This window comes from Schistocerca serialis, chromosome 3 (assembly GCF_023864345.2).
Source record: "Schistocerca serialis cubense isolate TAMUIC-IGC-003099 chromosome 3, iqSchSeri2.2, whole genome shotgun sequence".
Lineage (NCBI taxonomy): Eukaryota > Metazoa > Arthropoda > Insecta > Orthoptera > Acrididae > Schistocerca > Schistocerca serialis.
The window spans coordinates 407671090-407690013 of record NC_064640.1 but is presented as its reverse complement, the minus strand read 5'-3'; the positions used below and the strand labels follow the sequence as shown (position 1 = coordinate 407690013).

At 39.1% G+C, this 18924-nt stretch overlaps 1 protein-coding gene across 1 annotated transcript in view; it reads left to right on the top strand.

Annotated features, from left to right (window-relative positions):
• Positions 1-18924, top strand: part of LOC126470270 (hemicentin-1-like) — an 808493-nt gene that overhangs the window by 686850 nt on the left and 102719 nt on the right. Inside the window, exons 49-50 of the mRNA XM_050098010.1 lie at positions 8143-8303; positions 9309-9440. Coding sequence (XP_049953967.1) covers positions 8143-8303; positions 9309-9440 — 293 coding nt within the window. The remainder of the gene's footprint in view (positions 1-8142; positions 8304-9308; positions 9441-18924) is intronic.

Genomic DNA, 18924 nt, shown 5'->3' with positions numbered 1-18924 from the left:
GGGGAGACACAGCAGGGTGTGAACAACTGACAGCTGAGTCCAGGTCAATTTAGCCAACATCCAACACAGCCATATGCCCCTGTTATTGTTGTAGAAGTGACCTGAGCAAAGCCTCCATAGAACAGCTGAATGGTAGGGAGAAACTGCAGAATCTGAAACAAGTGAAAATTTGACACTCATTGTAGCTACTTGTGTTCTAACATGGAACACAAGGAAACATATGGCCATAAAAGAGATATAAACTATTGGGTCATGGAGTGACATTGAAAAGAATACAATGAAAGTAGTTTACATGTCACAAGCACATTTAAAAACTGAGGGCTCGGAGGCCCCTGCATGCCCTTATAAAGACACTATCCACGTCAAGTGACAATGGTGTACTGCTGCACACACACAGCTGATCTAGTGATGGTGGCCAGTGACCAAGCTGCCTCTGACGGCTGCCCACTGTAGTTACAGGCATGCTGTTTGAATATCGGCACATGCTACACTTGCCATAGTGGCCTGACTTGCATCTGCTGTGGGCAGTAGTTGTAGTAAGCAGTGTTTTACGATGAAAACTGTACCTCCTCTTTCATCTACCCTTTTCCATAAAAGGTAAATTACTTCTCAGACACTATCACTTTTATCTCCTCTATAGAACATATTATCATAACGGTCTGATGTCCTTTAGCATCTTGTTCAATTCTGAACAGTCTTTGAGGTACAGTAGCTCACTAATTTTTATAAAAAAAAGTGCAGTCGTATGGGATAGCATCCAGAATTTCCAACAGGCCAAGAATATCTTGGTAGAGAGAATGCAGCACATTATATTGGATAGAGACATGTTGGCAATAGTAGTAATAGAGAAGTGTAAGAAACTGACAGATATAGTGCCCAAAAGGGACTCCATTCTGGATCTGAAATGGGAAGAGGGCAACGTTTTGTCAGAAGAATTCAACAAAGCAGCCATCTCAGTCTACACTTAAGAGAATTGCCATTGAGGAAACTGTAAGTGCTGTTGAAGCATCCTTGTTTTCTCTTCCAAAGGTGCAGGCCAAAGAAGTAACACAGGATGTGTTGAGAATTCTATGGCAATCAAAACCACCCAAAAGAAACATATCAACACAGGAAAGGAAACTTTGTAATGACCCCAAGAGAAATGGTTCAAATGGCTCTGAGCACTATGGGACTCCACTTCTGTGGTCATTAGTCCCCTAGAACTTAGAACTAGTTAAACCTAACTAACCTAAGGACATCCATCACACACATCCATGCCCGAGGCAGGATTCGAACCTGCGACCAGAGCGGTCTCGTGGTTCCAGACTGCAGCACCTAGAACCGCACGGCCGCTTCGGCCGGCCCCAAGAGAAATGAAAGCATTATGGTGATGAAAGCAGTAAGGGGAATACCACAGTTGTTATGGATGCTGAGGATTAGCACAAGAAGATGGAACAATTATTAGCTGATCCTGTGTACTGCAAGTTAAAAAGCACTCAGAAGAACAGAATCATTTGTAAAGTGAAAAATCTGTTATCAAACTCCAGAATGGATAACTCTATTACTAAGAATCTAATGCTCTGAATACCAGTCTCACCTGGAATGTGGACTACTCAAGAAGGACAAAGAATCATGTCCTTTGAGACCGGTGTGAATGAGATTAATTTATCTGGAAAACTGAGACATCTATTTGGAAAAACAAATACTTTTGTCAGCAAAGATTCACAACATTGTTTTAGAAATGACACATGCAGTAAGCTATTCACAAGTGATATTCTTGTAAGCTTCGGTGTGGCATTTTTATTCGCTAATGCCTGATTACCAGGTACAATGTAGAATATAAGGTAAAAAGTTGCTCCATATGTTTGTGACTTGATTGAATTATGTCTTTGATTGAGTTATTTTAAATATAGAGGTGAATTTTATGAACAGTCTGACAGTGTTGCTACGGGCACACCCTTGTCGCCATTAAGAGCTGCATTTTTTATGAACATTTTGAGCAACAGGCATTAAGTAATGCTCCTTTAAAGCCTTCCTGTTGCGTCTGCTATATGGATGACACACTTTTTATGTGGTCACACAGTGAAGAAGAGCTTCATGAGTTCCATATTTTCTTAAATAGGATTAACTTCAAAAGTCTCTGACTGCTAGATGTGTAGGAACATAGAAGATCTGACAACAATCCAGGACACAGAGTGTGTAGAAATCCTGTTAATACAAATAGGTATTTAGATGCCATGTCACAATGCTAGGTATTTAGGTGCCACGGCACATCACCACCCAGCCCAGAATCAAGCAGTGCTCGACACAATGTCTTCACTTGCCTTTTGTAACAGTGATGATAACGGCTTGGTGTCAGAGTTGGATTTCTTAAAGAAGACAATGTTTGTGATAGTTAGTCCATAGACAGGGCTTTTAAGAGAAATATTAATTATGCTAATGGAAATAGTGAGGAACTGCCTAGTCACTCTGTTTAGCTACCTATTTTGGGGGATCACTGGCTCCATAAGTGGAATTCTACAGAAAAATCATATTCAGGCCACTTTCTTCAGTTAAAATAAAATAAAACACTTTTTCTGATGCAGAATGGATGCAACTATTTCTGATGCGGAATGGATGCACCTGATTACATTCACATCGTGAGCATCAATGAAATCACGTGTAGCTGTGGCAAAGTGTATAGAGGTGAAATATGAAGGGCTGTTAAAGAATTTTTAAGGAACACAAATGCCACATGCAGCTAAAGCAAAGTGTGAAATCTGCAGCAATGAAACATCACAAAAACTGTGGCCTTGACATTGATTTCCGCAGTGTACATGTGCTGGCTAAGGATACCAACGTTTATAGAATAAAAGTTTGAGAAGCATGTTACTTCAATAGAGAGAATGGTTATAGGTTTCTGGCATCATGGCTCCCCACTGTCATGGAGTGAATACACAGCCATGGTTTGTGGGCAATACAAACAAGAAAAACCCTTTCTATCCAAAGACCGCCAAGGGCAGGCAAGGAATTTTACCAAATAAAGCCTCTCCTCCAGCAGAAAACTCCCCTTCTATGAAAGCACATGACCCTGGCCTCTGACAGTGTTCAGTCAGCTCAGTACATTACAAGATCCAGAAGAAAATCCCAGCAGAAGGATTGAAATGTCAGTCATATAGAAGAAAAATGACATGGTCTAACAACCCAGAAGATTTTAACTCAAGATACATTTTAATCCAGCCTGCAAAATGACAGAAAATACTTCCTGGAGGTCCAACATATGCTCCTCCTGAGTTTGTCCTCTGACTACTACAACACTCACATAATTAATGCATTGTGGGATATTGGCAACAATTTGTTCTAAAAGTTTCTGAAACATTGTTGATGCACTAGCAATGCTGAAAGGTAATCTGACCTGTTATATCAATAGAGATCATAAGGACTGTTGACTGCCAGAATGGTTTTTGAAACCTTGTCCAGAGAATGTTGAAAACAAGACTCCAAAATATAAATCTTAGAGAAATACTGACTCCCTGTCAATTTTTAAAATAATTCATCAGAGAGCAGGAGTAGTTAGGAGTCTACAATTGTCTGAGGATTTACAACATAGAAGTCCCCAAAAAGGTATGACATGCTGTTTGGTTTGCAGGAAATAACTGTAGGTGATATCAATTTACTGAAAAGAATCAGGGCAGCATTTTCAACATTTCTAAGTGAACCAAATCTACTTTAATCTTGTACCACTAGGCTAAAGGTATCAGGTGGGCTTTGAAAAATTTTTGTGCTGCTGGCGCTTTTAATCTAATGTGGGCAAAAAAATTTGAAGCCATTCCTAGGCCTGGAGAAAACAAGGGAGCATATTGGAGACACGAAGAATCCATGCCTGCGCATGAAACAATACTGTAGGCGCTTGGACCATGTATTGGACAGAAAACACAAATCCAGGTCAAAAATATTTTTTTACTTATGGCTGTGCTACTACAAAGAAAGGAATGTTTCTGTTTACTTGCTTGTATTTTAATTCCAAAACTACCTGGCTTAGTATCAGAATTTCATGACGAGCATAAGTCCACAGCTTCACTGCAATTGATTTTAATGTCAAAGCCTCCAGTCAGAGATATGTTTGCTGATTAATTGAGACTGAAGCCTCTATACAAAAATGAGCAAAATGGAATACTGCAAACAATTGCTGCCAGTGTAAGATGTCATGATGCCATCCTTGATTCTGTGATGTCACTTATTTTTATCAGTGCACTCAACTGCTGATGGCATACCTGGATCTGACAATCAATTGCTATAAACACAAATGGCTGACAGCATCATAACATGGGCTACTACATTAAGCATGTATAGAAAAATGATCAAGACAAATGGCACAGCCTGCAAAAATTTCACTGAGGCTGGGTGGAAAAACTGTCAAGGCACTGGGTTTGATTCCTACATAGCAGAGAATGAGCCACTCCACTACTGTCTGGACTGCATGAAATCTTTTGCAGTTTCATCCCCAGATGGACTAGGTCAGCCAGTATTTGCCAGCTTAGGTGACAGTTCTGACATCTCACAGTCTGTAGAAATGGAAGCCTGAGCTGCATGGTAAATCTCAAAGAGCCTAGCTATATGCAAAACTTCAGAGAAACAACATTTCTCAAATATGCTTAACTAGATACATGCAGTCTGTCTGACCTCATAATGTTTTTTATCACATAACTCCTCATTATTTCACAAAAATTAAATAAATTGTCAGCTGAATTATACTATAAGTAAATTTAGTACTATTCACCATGTATAAAGGCCTTGTTGCTTAGATTACCTAAAATAAACATGAAATACAATGAGTGTGTCATGAGTCTTAAAATGATTATTAATACTGTTACACCAGTACAATTTTCATGAAGGTAAATGAAAGATTGCAGGAAATGTAACTGAAGGTAATCATCAACTAAAATGAAAATATTAAATCCCAGCACTTTTGCACAGTCAAAGCATATCTTTCTACTGCATTCCACGTAAATTGGTCGACCACATTCAGTGTATTTGCACACTGTTTACCTTTTCATGAACCCAGGACACTCCATATATGTCTTCCGCTTTTCCATTCTGTCACTTGGTATGCCTGTAACATGTCATCATAAAAAAATCTCCAACAATTGAGATTTAATAGGCCTTTGCACCAAAATTTGATTTTTGGCTGTTAGTTCAGGCACTCATTCTTCAAAATATTACACCAACGTGTTTTTCTTGCTCCTCCAGCCTCAAATTGTTCCCATTTGAAATTATTTTTGCCACAAAGTTACTGTGTTTGCTGTGAGGAATTATTTTAAGTACAGATCACTCCAGGCCAGTCTACCAATAAAGTATTTCCTTCACTTGTATCTCTCTCTGTTTCATAGTGACCATCAGCTACCACAGACTCAGGATCAGCATTAACATCATCAAAAATGTCATAGTTGTTCCCATTTTCCTCTCACCTATATCATATGACTCTCTTCATAAATAGCTGAAAAATAACCTAAATTCATGCATGTAATAAATGGTTATAAAATAACAAAATACGAAAAATAAGTTGAAAGCAAAAGCTGTAGTAATTAGAAACATGCGGTCTATTGGACTTATGTAATTAAATTACGTAGTGTGAAACATATGGTATTCTAGGCACACAGTTTCACACTCAGCTCTAAATAAGATAGTTGTGTCCTTCTGACTCAAAAACTTAATCTATGCCACAATAAATAAATATCATAGTCCACAAGAACATGTAAACTTGCATTCTCTATTAACACCTTGTAAATAAGTGATCCATCATGCCTAACTCTATGATATTGCTTTACAATGTTGAAGAAACTCTAACTGAGCAGCCATCACATGATTTTTTTGTAGCAAAATGTTGACATAAAAGTGAGTGAATGGTGGTAAGCGACAAAACTGATGGACCACATAAGGGCCCAAGTTTTGCACAAAAAAAATAAAGCTTTAGGTTAATAGATAATAGAAAGAGTTGCTATTCCTCTGGATACTTAATGTCACTTGCCTGGAAATGAACAAACTCTGCCTCTTTTATTGTACCTCAAACTCTGCCTCTATTTATTGTATCTCAAACTCAGTGCCAAGCACATGCACTTAAGTAATTCATGACTGTTGAAAAGCGAAAGCGTGTTATGACTGCTGACAAGAGGGCGTGGAATGTTGAAACTGAAGAGCTTTTTGCTCCTGACAAATCAACAGTGGTTTTTTTTTTAAAAAAATACTACAATAGCAGAATTTCATGGGAGCATGAAGACACTATTTTGAAAAATGTGCAGAGTTAAAAGCATAAGGGCAACATAATAAAGTTGTGCAGTTTTCTAATCAAGTTGACAGCCTTCAACTAGCAGAAACCTTGAAGATGCCAAAAAGAAAAGTGACAGTGGATATCTGGCCCAAAGGACTGTGGAAACATTTCTGAAGGCCAACATTTAATTCCATAAACTGGAAAATGAAGATTTTCGGCAGTAGATGAACAATTTCCGTGAAGGTGAGTAGTGTTTTGTTAACAGTAAAAATATAGTTTGATCTTCATTCTATGAGAAGATGGAACTTAATATTTAATAAAGTAATATATTTTGCCCGACTATAGTATCAATTTATATTTTTTTTTAAATCAGGTTACTAATAGCATAATTATTCTTTCTAGGTGCTGGCTGAGCCCCATGTGTAAAAACAAGGAGAGAGAAATTTGAGCCTTCAAATGGCTCTGAGGACTATGGGACTTAACATCCACAGTCATCAGTCTGTTGAGCCTTCAGAATGACAAAAAAATGTTATATTATCTGACAAGACAACTGAGAGAAGAAGCCATTGTATTTTTGCTGTGTTGTTGAGAAATATGGAAGTTTGGAATGAACAGAAACTTCTAGTTGTAATCATATATACGTTTTCGGGACAGCAACATCAACGCAATGTGTTCATGCAATTTTGGAGCCTCTTCAAAATATAATATACAGTATGATAATGTGAAAGCAGTTGTGATTGACAGTACAAGATTTGTGGAGAAATGTATTGACTCTTTGAAAGCAATCATAGGTTATCATTTAAACCATGTTTAGTGCAGACCACATAAACTGAATCTGATTGTGAACATTTCTTGAAGGAACATAGTAAGTTAAACACTATGAGATGCAATTTGAAGGCTGAATGCTTGATTACTGTGAAGAACAAACATTTGTATTTGCAGTTTATGAACAAAAAGGACAGAGATGCTAAGGTTTTGCTCTTCCAGTTTTAACACACTCGAACTCATTTCTGTCCACTGCCAATAATGTGGCTGAATATTTTGTAGAAATTATTGAATTCTTCTGTTGTGATAACATGGAGGAGCTGTCTAATGCAGGCACTGTGTATATCAATTCTCTGTTTGATGACAGAGTGAACTGGATTCTTGTGGAGGCCACATTTATTGAAGAACATGCCAGTAACTTAATTAATATGATTGTCTTCTTAGAGACTTGACTGTTTCCTAACTATGGAGAAGTGTTGACAGATTTATGGCACAGTCTCTTGGAAGATAACCTAGAAATCATGATAATGCAATTATTTGAAAAACTGTCAGCAGTGTTTGGCTGAAAACCCACTTGCCTTAAAGTGTTATTTTTTTTTAATTATCAAGTATAACATAAATATTTTCACTTTTTTCTTCTCAAGTCAATGTAACGTGAATATGTGTAATGTGTTTGTTGTAATAAATATAATGTAAATGCTACATATAATTTCATTTTCAACATAATGGATGGAAATAAATGACTAGAAAGAGGAAAAGCTGGCAATAAATGACACCAAAAAATAACACTTAAATCTGCAACAAATAATGCAAAAACTAGCCATAAAATAGAACATTTTTTCCTGTTCCTAACTGTTGACTATTATTGCTGGATCATAAGATGACCTGGATACAACACTCATTAATTCATTAGTAAATGTCATTCTTTTTGTGCACGTGTTGTATGTTACTGTTCTGATAATAAAATATATAATGATGATAATGTGTAACTTGATTGGTCATGTCTTTAACAAGAAAGAAAATGCAACTAAATTACCAAAAACTGTTATGATTTCAATGTTTAGCAGTTTTTAGATGAAGAAAATCCATGAAATAAAGGCAGGGTATTGCCCATTTATTTACAGAAAGTGCTCTTTTCAACTTATTTTCAGATATTTGGTTGAAAAACTATCAACTGATGACATTGGTATCCAGTATGATGCAAAGTCTCGTGAAATAAAGTATAGAATGTCCACTGCTATTCGGAAAAAATACAATAACAATATGTGCCCAGAGGGATTTGTTCATGATGATAAGCATTCACACTGCAGAGGTACTGTATTATTTTTAAACTTTAGAAGTAGGCCTACATTTTAACAAGTGCATTTTACATATTTTTTCTAAACAAAACACTTCATTTATTCTATAAATATCAACATTAATAAATCTAAGCCCTCAGCAGAACCATATTTTTATTTTCTAATTAATCATGATCCAGTAAATATTTGCTTTTTATACAATGGGCATTCTACATATTTTTATCTTTTAACATAGTGCATTCTCACAGCTATTTCGACAATAACATTTTATGTTGTGAAAAAGGGGCTGTTCTTCATTATAATTTACCTACTCTACAAATTTTTTTAATCTTATATTCAGAGAAATTCAAATGCCTCAATGTGTGACCTCTGAAAAATAACATAAATTCAAACACTAAGTTATAATGTTCAACATCTTGCTTGTTTGTCTATGTGCTGGCTTGTTTGTCCTATGCATGCTGAATAGTTGTCTTTATCACACTGCTCTCAATATGATTATTTTATAGAAATCATCATCAATGAAAATGCTTTCCCTTTATTTTCAAATGCCTGTAAGTTATTAATATCCCAACCTGTATTGGAGGATAATATATTTTGAAGCTTCTGTTGCAGTGTGCATGATTCCCTTCCCATTTCTGTATAAAACAGAGGTTTTATAGAAACTGCATTTATGTATTGCAACATGGTTGTAGAATTTAATCTATCTTTATGGTTTTTCAAAACACCTCTCATCAATGCCAAAGTAGTTTATTTACTAATGCCATTTATAATGTAATTTGCACTCCTATCTGCCTGAAGTAGAACTGTGGCTGTGAAGATCTTTGTATCAATGAGACGTTAAACTGAATAAATTAAAAATGTTAATTAACCATTTAATAATCCAGTGTGCTTGACAGCAGTTCTGTGTGTTTATAATTTTTGATTTTGGCTCCATTGTTGAGATATACATTTATATACATATTATTTGTGTTCTTGCATATTAGTATATTCTCAGAAATTATCTATCTCTTTTATCGCAGATATTGATGAGTGCTCAGAAAGGCAGTTAAATCGCTGTCACCTTACACAGATATGTGAGAATCTATTTGGGACATATCGCTGTTATTGTAGAGCTGGATATAAGTCTAATGGTATTGGGAAGCGCTGTGTGGGTAATTATTATTATTTCATCAGTTTTCTTAATTAATTGACTGATTTCAAAACCAGAATCAAATAAAACTATCATTACATCAAGCTTTATGTTTTTGGAAACATGAAAGTGTTTGTAGACTGTTTAGTTTCATGATGATACTTTTATTGATTAATTCCTTGTAGTTTATAAACAGTTTATAAGTAACATAGTACTATAAATTTTACAACAACAATAAAATATATTTTGATGTCTTGCATAACTAATCCAAGAAATTGTGCATATAGTACTAAAGGTTATCAATTAGACTTAATTTCATTTTACTCTTCAGTCTTCAGTAACAAGATAGAAACATTTAAATTCAATATACAAGGGGCATTCAATAAGTAATGCAAACGCATCATTTTTTCCTTGGCCAGTTCCAATTGAAAAAATACAGAATTTATTGTGGGACATTGTGGAATATTCCCATTTCAGCCCCTGTAGTTTCATGAAGTACCGATAGGTGATGGCACTATACGTGGTCTTCAAAATGGCATCTGTGACAGGTGCATTGCAAGCCAAGAGCTATGACTGAGTTTCTTTTGGCAGAAAACCAGAGCATCACAGATATCCATAGGCACTTGCAGAAAGCATGGTGAGGCATTGTGCGAGGTGTGTGTCATCAACACAACAAGATTGCACAAACCTGTCTCATCTCCTGTCTGATCTCGGCTGCACACAGCTGCAACTCCTGCAGTGTTGGAACATGTGGACACTCTCATTTGAGGTGACTGATGTATCACAATCAAACACTTAGCTGCTCCACTGAACATCCCTGTTGGTAGTGCTAACACACTAGTCCACCTGTAGGGGTACTCAAACGTATGTACCTGATGGGTTCATCACCACCCAATAGAAGATCTAAAAGAGCAACCAAGGACAATCTGTGCAGAATTTCTTGTGCATTAGGGGATTAACATGGTCATTTTTTGTCAAACATCATCACAGGCTATGAAACTTGGGTTCATCACTTCGAACTAGAAAAAAAAAAAAAAAAATCCACGGAGTGCCACAACACCACCTCTCCTCTGAAGCCGCACCCTCAGTCAGTAAAGTTATGGTGATGGTCTTTGTGGACTCTGGAGAGGCTATTCTGTTCAATGTTCTCCCTTTGTGGACTCTGGAGAGGCTATTCTGTTCAATGTTCTCCCTTATCCAGGCATTGCACTGTGGAAAAATCTCTGGCCATAGTAGGGATTTTCTTTATTTGTTTAATTGTGTGAGACTGGAACCATAAATTTTATCATTTGTACTAACCATTAATGGTACCACCTAATTATATCAAACACAAATATGTATTAAATATGGTGTCAACAGTATGCAGCTAATTCACATGTTTCTTTGGTGGCATCAGTTGCCACATCCTGTGGAGAACATGTAATTGAGCACAATTTACAGAAAAGACCCAGATGTTTCACATGTTAGTCTTCATCACTGACAGCTCAGCTATGGAAGCAGACCCTGGAAGCATAATAGGACTACTGATCTTGCTAGTAAGCCAACGGCCTTGCCGCAGTGGTAGCACCGGTTTCTGTCAGTTCACCAAAGTTAAGCACTGTTGAGATGGGATAGCGCTTGGAAGGATGACCACCCGAGCTGATGAGCACTGTTGGCAAGTGAGGTGCACTCAGCCCTAGTGAGGCAAACTGCGGAGCTACTTGGTGGAGAATTCGCAGCTCTGGTCTCGTAAACTGACAAACAGCCGGGAGAGTGGTGTGCTGACCACATGCCACTCAATATCCACATCCAGTGACACCTGTGGGCTCAGGATGACATGACGGCCAGTCGGTACCATTGAGCCTTTGTGGCCTGTTTGGGCAGAGTTTAGTTAGTTTTTGTAGATATTGTTAAGGTGCATAAATCTTTTATGAGATAAGGTCAACTGTATTGACTGTATCAGTTTGTTCACTGATGATGCAACTGGAAATTATTGTAATCAGACAATCGTAAGGAAATGAAAGAAAAATTTGGACAAAATTTTTGTGAGGCATAATGAATGGCAGTCCTCTTTAAATGACAATAACTGGATGTAATGCTCCTAACAAAGTGAGGGAACCTGATAGTATCCAGTTACAAGATTAGTGGTGAACATCTTGAGCCTGTCACATCAGTTAAGTGTAATAATTAAATATAATAGTAAGAAGTGGCATGAAATGGAACAAACACATGCCAGTTGTATAGAAGGCAAATTGAAGACATAGATTTGTTGAAAGGATGCTGGGAAATTAAGGACACTTGTAAAGGAAGTAATATACATCACAGTAGTGTTCACAATTCTGGAGTATTGCTCCAGTGTTTGCAGTTCTTATCACATATACTTTGCAGCACATATCAAACAAACTCAGAGATAATCTGCTAGGATCCTGTTGGTGTAACCTATCTGAAAGTCTAAAATAGATGTTTAGTGAATGCAAATAGGAATATTTGGAAGAAAGGCTAAATTTTTCTCATGAAATATTGGTGGGTAAATTTTGAGATGCAGTATCTTGGCAGAGAGAGTGACAGTTCTGTTGTTATTTAACAGATGCTGTTGGAAGGCTAGGGGCATTAGAGGGTATGATGTGGAGTTTTGGAAGAATGTTTGTGGACTAGGTTTGGAGGGAGGTGCCTTTACTTAATAACCTAAGCAAGTTTATCACAGTGGAAGAGGGTTATAGCTCATTACTGCATATAAGTCCTTTGAAGGATTACAGGGGTTTTCTTATGTGGAAGGGGTGGATCTCATGAAAGTGGAGGCATTGTTGGTAGTTGGTTGCTTTGATAAATCTACAATGATATTTGTGGTAACATCACACAGGTAGAGGGCAACGTCCAAGGAGGTGGCTCACAGAGCAGAAGATGAAGTGAAATGTAGTGGAGGACAATCATGTTTGGATTAGTGAGGACAGAGTATCTTGACCATAGCTTCAAACCTTAAAAATGACACTCAGGAATATTGTACAGGTTTTGAGTGACTAGTAAGGGATTCTTATTGATGAATCATGAAATTCATATAGTTTTGTTAGTGGTCTCCCTGTTCTACAACCCCATGCACAAATGCATGGAGAGTAGAACAACAGTGATCTTAGGCTACTATTGACTGCACTGAAATTGCATTTATTGTGTGGTCTCATTCCCTGTGATTCTAGTAAGGTTAACAGGTACCCTTAAGAAGTAGTAGGAGACACTTTACTAGTTCCTTATTAGACACAATTTCTTAAGCCCCTACCGACCCAAATGTTCTGTGTCTTTTGTGCTCCAGAGCTTTGCACTGGAAGATTGGACGTGGCATGGTTTCATACTCACCTCATACTCTTCACTTAGGGGCTTCTTCCTTAATACACAGGCTGTACACTGTGTAGGTGTTTCTTTAAAGTTCACATGGCCAGTTGTGAGTCCTATGATGAGTTTAATCTGTTTCCTGTTCAGGATGACATAACTTCTCTTGAAACACGGCTTCAGCATCATTAGTTGGCCATGTTTTTGTTTTTGGACGGTAGTCCAATATTCTACATGCCGGTCTCTGATCCAGCTACACAGTTTTCATTTTACCATTGCCTTAGTCATATTTAGGACAGGGTTTGGTCCAATAAATGGAGTTGTTGCACCTGTCCTGGCCAGTCTGTCAGCTTGTTCACTGCCACTAATTTTGCGAGTTACCAGGCTTTACCTGCTGCTTTCCCTTAGTCTCCTGACTTTGTGGCATTCTGCAATGATCTTTGATATCATTGCAGGGGCTGATACAGATTTCACAGCTTCTTGGCTCTCTGAATAAATAGAGACGCTATGATCCTTGTAACCCCTATGCAAATTCTCCTCAGTGCACACTCTGATAGCACTATTGCGGGGCGTTGATGGCTGAACCTGGGACTCCAGATGGCTGAGCTGAAGCCAGGACCCACCGCGCCACTTTTTGTCAGGGGGCCAAGCAAGTTCAATAGCGTCAAGGGGCAGTGCAGAGTGATACAGCGGTATTCAAAAGCATTCCTTTATTCAGCTAGTTTACAGAAGTGTAATGTCGGCATACCGCCTGTGGGCTGTTCTCTGAGTCCGGCCATCTCGGTTCTCCTGGACTGCCAACACCGCTGCTGTGGTCGTCAAGACCACCTGACAATGGAAGTCAGCTGTGCTCACCCAGTCGCCACCTGCCGGCGCATAGCAACTGGCACTGCTTTACTGCCCGCAATTCCAGAGACTATTACAGTCCCTGGTCCCCTTTGCCCTCCACCCATGGCCTGCTCTGTCCGAACATGGGACAAAGGTGGTTGTACTGGTCACCCGTGGCCCCCAGCTGCTGCTGCTCGCAGGACAGGACTGGACTCGAACCCGTGCGCTCCTGGATGCTGTGCCACACAACTTGTCGCTAGTGATGCTTGCCGTTTGGCAACACCCACCACCGACACTGGCGATGCCGCACCGCTGCCACACCTCCTGCAGTGCACACCTCACCCGGACCCTGGTACGCCAAATGGGAAGCAAACATGGCCTGTCCTGGACCCGCTGCTGACCACTGTCACTGCCCTCCTTCAGGCAGACCATGCAGTTTCCAAGTACCCGGCTGCCATTCTGTCCCACCCCAGTGTTGTGTCCCCAGAGGCAGAATACAGCCTGAACAAGTACATGGAAATAAAGTACAGATTTACATAGAATATTTACAACATCGCTGCCAGACTGGCACCTACAAGCGTAGACCAGCACAGGTCTCATCCGACTCTCGACTGACCTGGCACACACCTCAAGCTAAATCTTCAGGCCACGAGTGGCCTACCGGGACCATCCAAATGCCATGTCATCCTCAGTGGAGGATGCGGATAGGAGGGGTGTGGGGTCAGCACACCACTCTCCCGGTCATTATGATGGTATTCTTGACCAAAGCCGCTACTATGTGGTCGAGTAGCCCCTCAATTGGCATCATGAGGTTGAGTGCACCCCGAAAAATAGCAACATTGCATGGTGGCCAGGTTGGTCACCCATCCAAGTGCCGGCCATGCCCGACAGCGCTTAACTTCGGTGATCTCACAGGAACCTGTGTAGCCACTGCGGCAAGGCCATTGCCCAAGCTAAATTTGCTTTTCCCCTCTCTTCTGACGTAGTGTCAGGGAGAGACAGAAACTATGGTAGGGGTAAATTCCCATATGTCAGCCATTTACACATCGCACTCCTGGTTCTGGCCTAGTGCCCCCACCTCATACATCACAATAACTTCAAGCAACGCTGCAGTTCCCTGCCTCACTGTTACTTCACACCAAACACATTGTGCAAGCAATAATGCCATTGCAGCTCCGCCCCCTGTTTACTCTGCCTGGCCTACTGGCTGCCGACTATTACTAAAACAGTTTCTTGAGATTAACTCATAGACCTTGTTTTCTGCACCAGTTTTCCACAATGTCTAGTGCACATTTCCCTAACAGTACTAGAAAATTTGCCAACTATTACTGTGACTACATCGTCTGCATATCGTTGGCAGAAGTATCCTCTAGTATTTAACTCTTCAATAAGTTCACTCTCCACTAGGTTCCACAGCATTGGGGACATAGCACTCCTTGTGGGCACCCCCTGGTGATATTGTTCACCATTTTCCCATTCATCATAGTGGCTTGTACCTTATACTTAGCATGGTCTTAATCCACCTGCATATGGTGGTCTCAGTGCCATGTTCTTCTGCAGCTCTAACCATGTATTCATAGTTTGTATTGTTAAAAGCCCCCAGGAACCTCAGTTAACCTCTTCTCCCCAACATACACATTAACCAGATTTGTAATATCTTTGAAAGGTAGGAGGACAGACTGATCACTTTCATATCCTTGGCCTTGGCATGATTAGTTCTCCTTGGCTTTGGAATGAAAATAACCTTCACTGTCCTCCAAGCATTAGGAGTGATTCCTGCTGCTACGCAGATCCTAAACAGTCTAAACAGGAATCTAATTAAATATATCCTGTTATTACAGTAAAACTGGAAGGGTATCATCTGGGCATTGTGTCTTGAATGATAGAAATTGTCACACTGCCCATTGGATTTTTTTTTAAATCAACACACTCTCTTGCAAATTCCCATTCTTACCTTTCATTACCTATAAAATAGTCTCTCGTAGGGACAAACTTCTGGTCTTTGTTATCTGTCAGAGTGCATTGAACAATATAATTCTTGAGGCGGATGTGCAGCATCTCACCCACTGTTCCTGTGTATTCGCTATCCTCCTTCCTCAAAGTACCTCCTGGATTAGTTGGCTTTCTAATGATCTTATGAAGTCTAACACAAGTAGCTTACAAAATACCTTCCAGGAAGATAACTTTGCTTCCTTGATCGCAAATCTGCATTTGACAACAGTCTCTTGATATTTTTCCATTGTCCTTTCTTCCTTTCATGGTTGAACAGTCTGCTTACCTACTTCCTTTGCTCTTCCAGCTTGTTGTTCCATCAAGGTACACTCCTATTTGTGCACTTCTTCATGACTGGACAGTTTCCTAAATACATGGCCGTATTGGCAGATGTCACTGCGTCTGCCATTTCCTCAAAATCTACAGGGTTCCTTATTGAAATTCTGACTTCAGATAAGTGTGACTTTATGTCTTTGTTATATCAGTCCCAGTCTCTTGTTGTAGGATTCCTGTGGGTCATGATCTGTTTAATGCCTGATTCAACTGTAAACTTAATATACTTGTGGTCAGGTAAGGATTACTCCATTACCACATGCCACTGTTTGACATAAGTACCCTGAAAGCTATTTCATAACATCTTCCCTTCTTCTGTTCCTGAAAGTAGGTTTGCTACCCCTATTCAAGATATCTAGACTATTTTCTAATAGTAGTTTGAGTAGGTGCTCAGCTCTGATGTTGATGTTGCTGCTTCCCCACAATGGGTTGCAGGCATTGGCATTGCAACCAACCAGCAGTTATTCATTTTACTGTGAACAGCTATCTACCAGCCTCCTCACTTCCTGGAAAGGATTAGTTCCACCCTCGTAGAGAAGGTAGGCTGAGGCCAATACGATTTCCATTGTGCTTCCTTCCTCACACTGTTTTATCCTGATGTTCACTAAGTCCGTGGAGCAGAAGCCTGTCATTAGCATGAATCTACATCTACATCTACATGGATACTCTGCAAATCACATTTAAGTGCCTGGCAGAGGGTTCATCGAGCCACCTTCACAATTCTCTATTATTCCAATCTCGTATGGCACACGGAAACAACTAACACCTTCATCTATCCGTACAAGCTCTGATTTCCCTTATTTTATCGTGGTGATTGTTTCTCCCTATGGAGGTCACAAAATATTTTTGCATTCAGAGGAGAAAGTTGGTGAATGGAATTTCATGTGAAGATTCCGTCGCAATGAAAAATGCCTTTCTTTTAATGATGTCCAGCCCAAATCCTGTATCATTTCTGTGACACTCTCTCCCATATTTCGCGATAATAAAAAATGTGCTGCCCTTCTTTGAACTTTTTCGATGTACTCCATCAGTCCTATCTGGTAAGGATCCCACACCGTGCAGCAGCATTCTAAAAGAGAACAGACAAGTGTAGTGTAGGCAGTCTCCTTAGTAGATCTGTTACATTTTCTAAGTGTCCTGCCAATAAAACACAGTCTTTGGTTAGCCTTCCCCACATTTTCTATGTGTTCCTTCCAATTTAAGTTGGTCATAATTGTGACACATAGGTATTTAGTTGAATTTATGGGTTTTAGATTATACTGATTTATCGTGTAACCGAAGTTTAATGAATTCCTTTTAGCACTCATGTGGATGACCTCACACTTTTAGTTATTTAGGGTCAACTGCCAATTTTTGCACCATTCTGATATCTTTTCTAAATCATTTTGCAATTTGTTTTGATCTTCTGACTTTAATAGTCAATAAACAACAGCATCATCTGCAAACAACCTAAGACAGCTGCTCAGATTGTCTCCCAAATCATTTATATAGATAAGGAATAGCAAAGGGCTTATAACACTACCTTGGGGAACACCAGAAATAACTTCTGTTTTACTCGATGACTTTCTGTCAATTACTACAAACTGTGACCTCTCTGACAGGAAATCACAAATCCAGTCACATAACTGAGACAATATTCCATAAGCACGCAATTTCACTACGAGCCACTTGTGTGGTACAGTGTCAAAAGCCTTTCAGAAATCCAGAAATACGGAACTGATCTGAAATCCCTTGTCAATAGCACTCAACACTACATGTGAATAAAGGGCTGGTTGTGTTCCATAGGAACGATGTTTTCTAAACCCTTGTTGACTGTGTGTCAATAGACAGTTTTCTTTGAGGTAATTCATAATGTTTGAACACAATATATGTTTCAAAATCCTGCTGCATATCAACGTTAATGATATGGGATACCTTTCTTGAATATTGGTGTGACCTGTGCAACTTTACAGTCTTTGGGTACGGATCTTTCGTTGAGAGAACGATTGTATATGATTGTTAAGTATCAAGCTAGTGCATCAGCATACTCTGAAAGGAACCTAATTGGTATACAATGTGGACCAGAAGACTTGCTTTTATTAAGTGATTTAAGTTGCTTCACTACTCCGAGGATATTTACTTCTACATTACTTATGTTGGCAGCTATTCTCGATTCGAATTCTGGAATATTTACTTTGTCTTCTTTTGTGAAGGCATTTTTGAAGGCTGTGTTAAGTAACTCTGCTTTGGCAGCACCGTCTTCGATAGTATCTCCATTGCTATCACACAGAGAAGGCATTGATTGTTTCTTGTCGCTAACATACTTCACATACGAACAGAATCTCTTTGGATTTTCTGCCAGGTTTCGAGACAAAGTTTTGTTGTGGAAACTGTTATAAGCATCTCACATTGAAGTCCATGCTAAATTTCGAGCTTCTGTAATAGATCACCAGTCTTGGGGATTTTTCGTCTTTTTAAATTTGGCATGTTTGCTTTGTTGTTTCTGTGACAGTGTTCTAACCTGTTTTGTGTACTAAGGAGGATCAGCTCCATTGTTTGTTAATTTATTTGGTATAAATCTCTCAATTGCTGCCAATACTTTTTTTTAATAGGTATATTTTTCGCTTATTTTTGGACGATTTGGGGATTACAATATTCAATCTCACTACGACAACCCTGTATCAGTTTGGATCGTCGTTATTAACTCAGTATTATTTGTTGCTGAGAGGTCAAGTGTGTTTTCACAACCGTTTACTATTCGCGTCGGCTCATGAACTAACTGCTTGAAATAATTTTCAGAGAATGTGTTTAGCAAAATTACGGATGATATTTTATGTGTACCTCCAGAATTAAACATGTACTTTCGCCAACGTATTGAGGGTAAATTAAAGTCACCACCAACTATTATCGTATGAGTCGGGTACATGTTTGAAATCAAACTCAAGTTGTCTTTGAACCTTTCAGCTACTGTATAATCTGAATTGTAGGTCAGTAAAATGATCCTGTTAAAATTTTATTCTGGTTTCAAACAATGACCTCTGCCCACACTAACTCACAGGAAGTATCTACTTCAA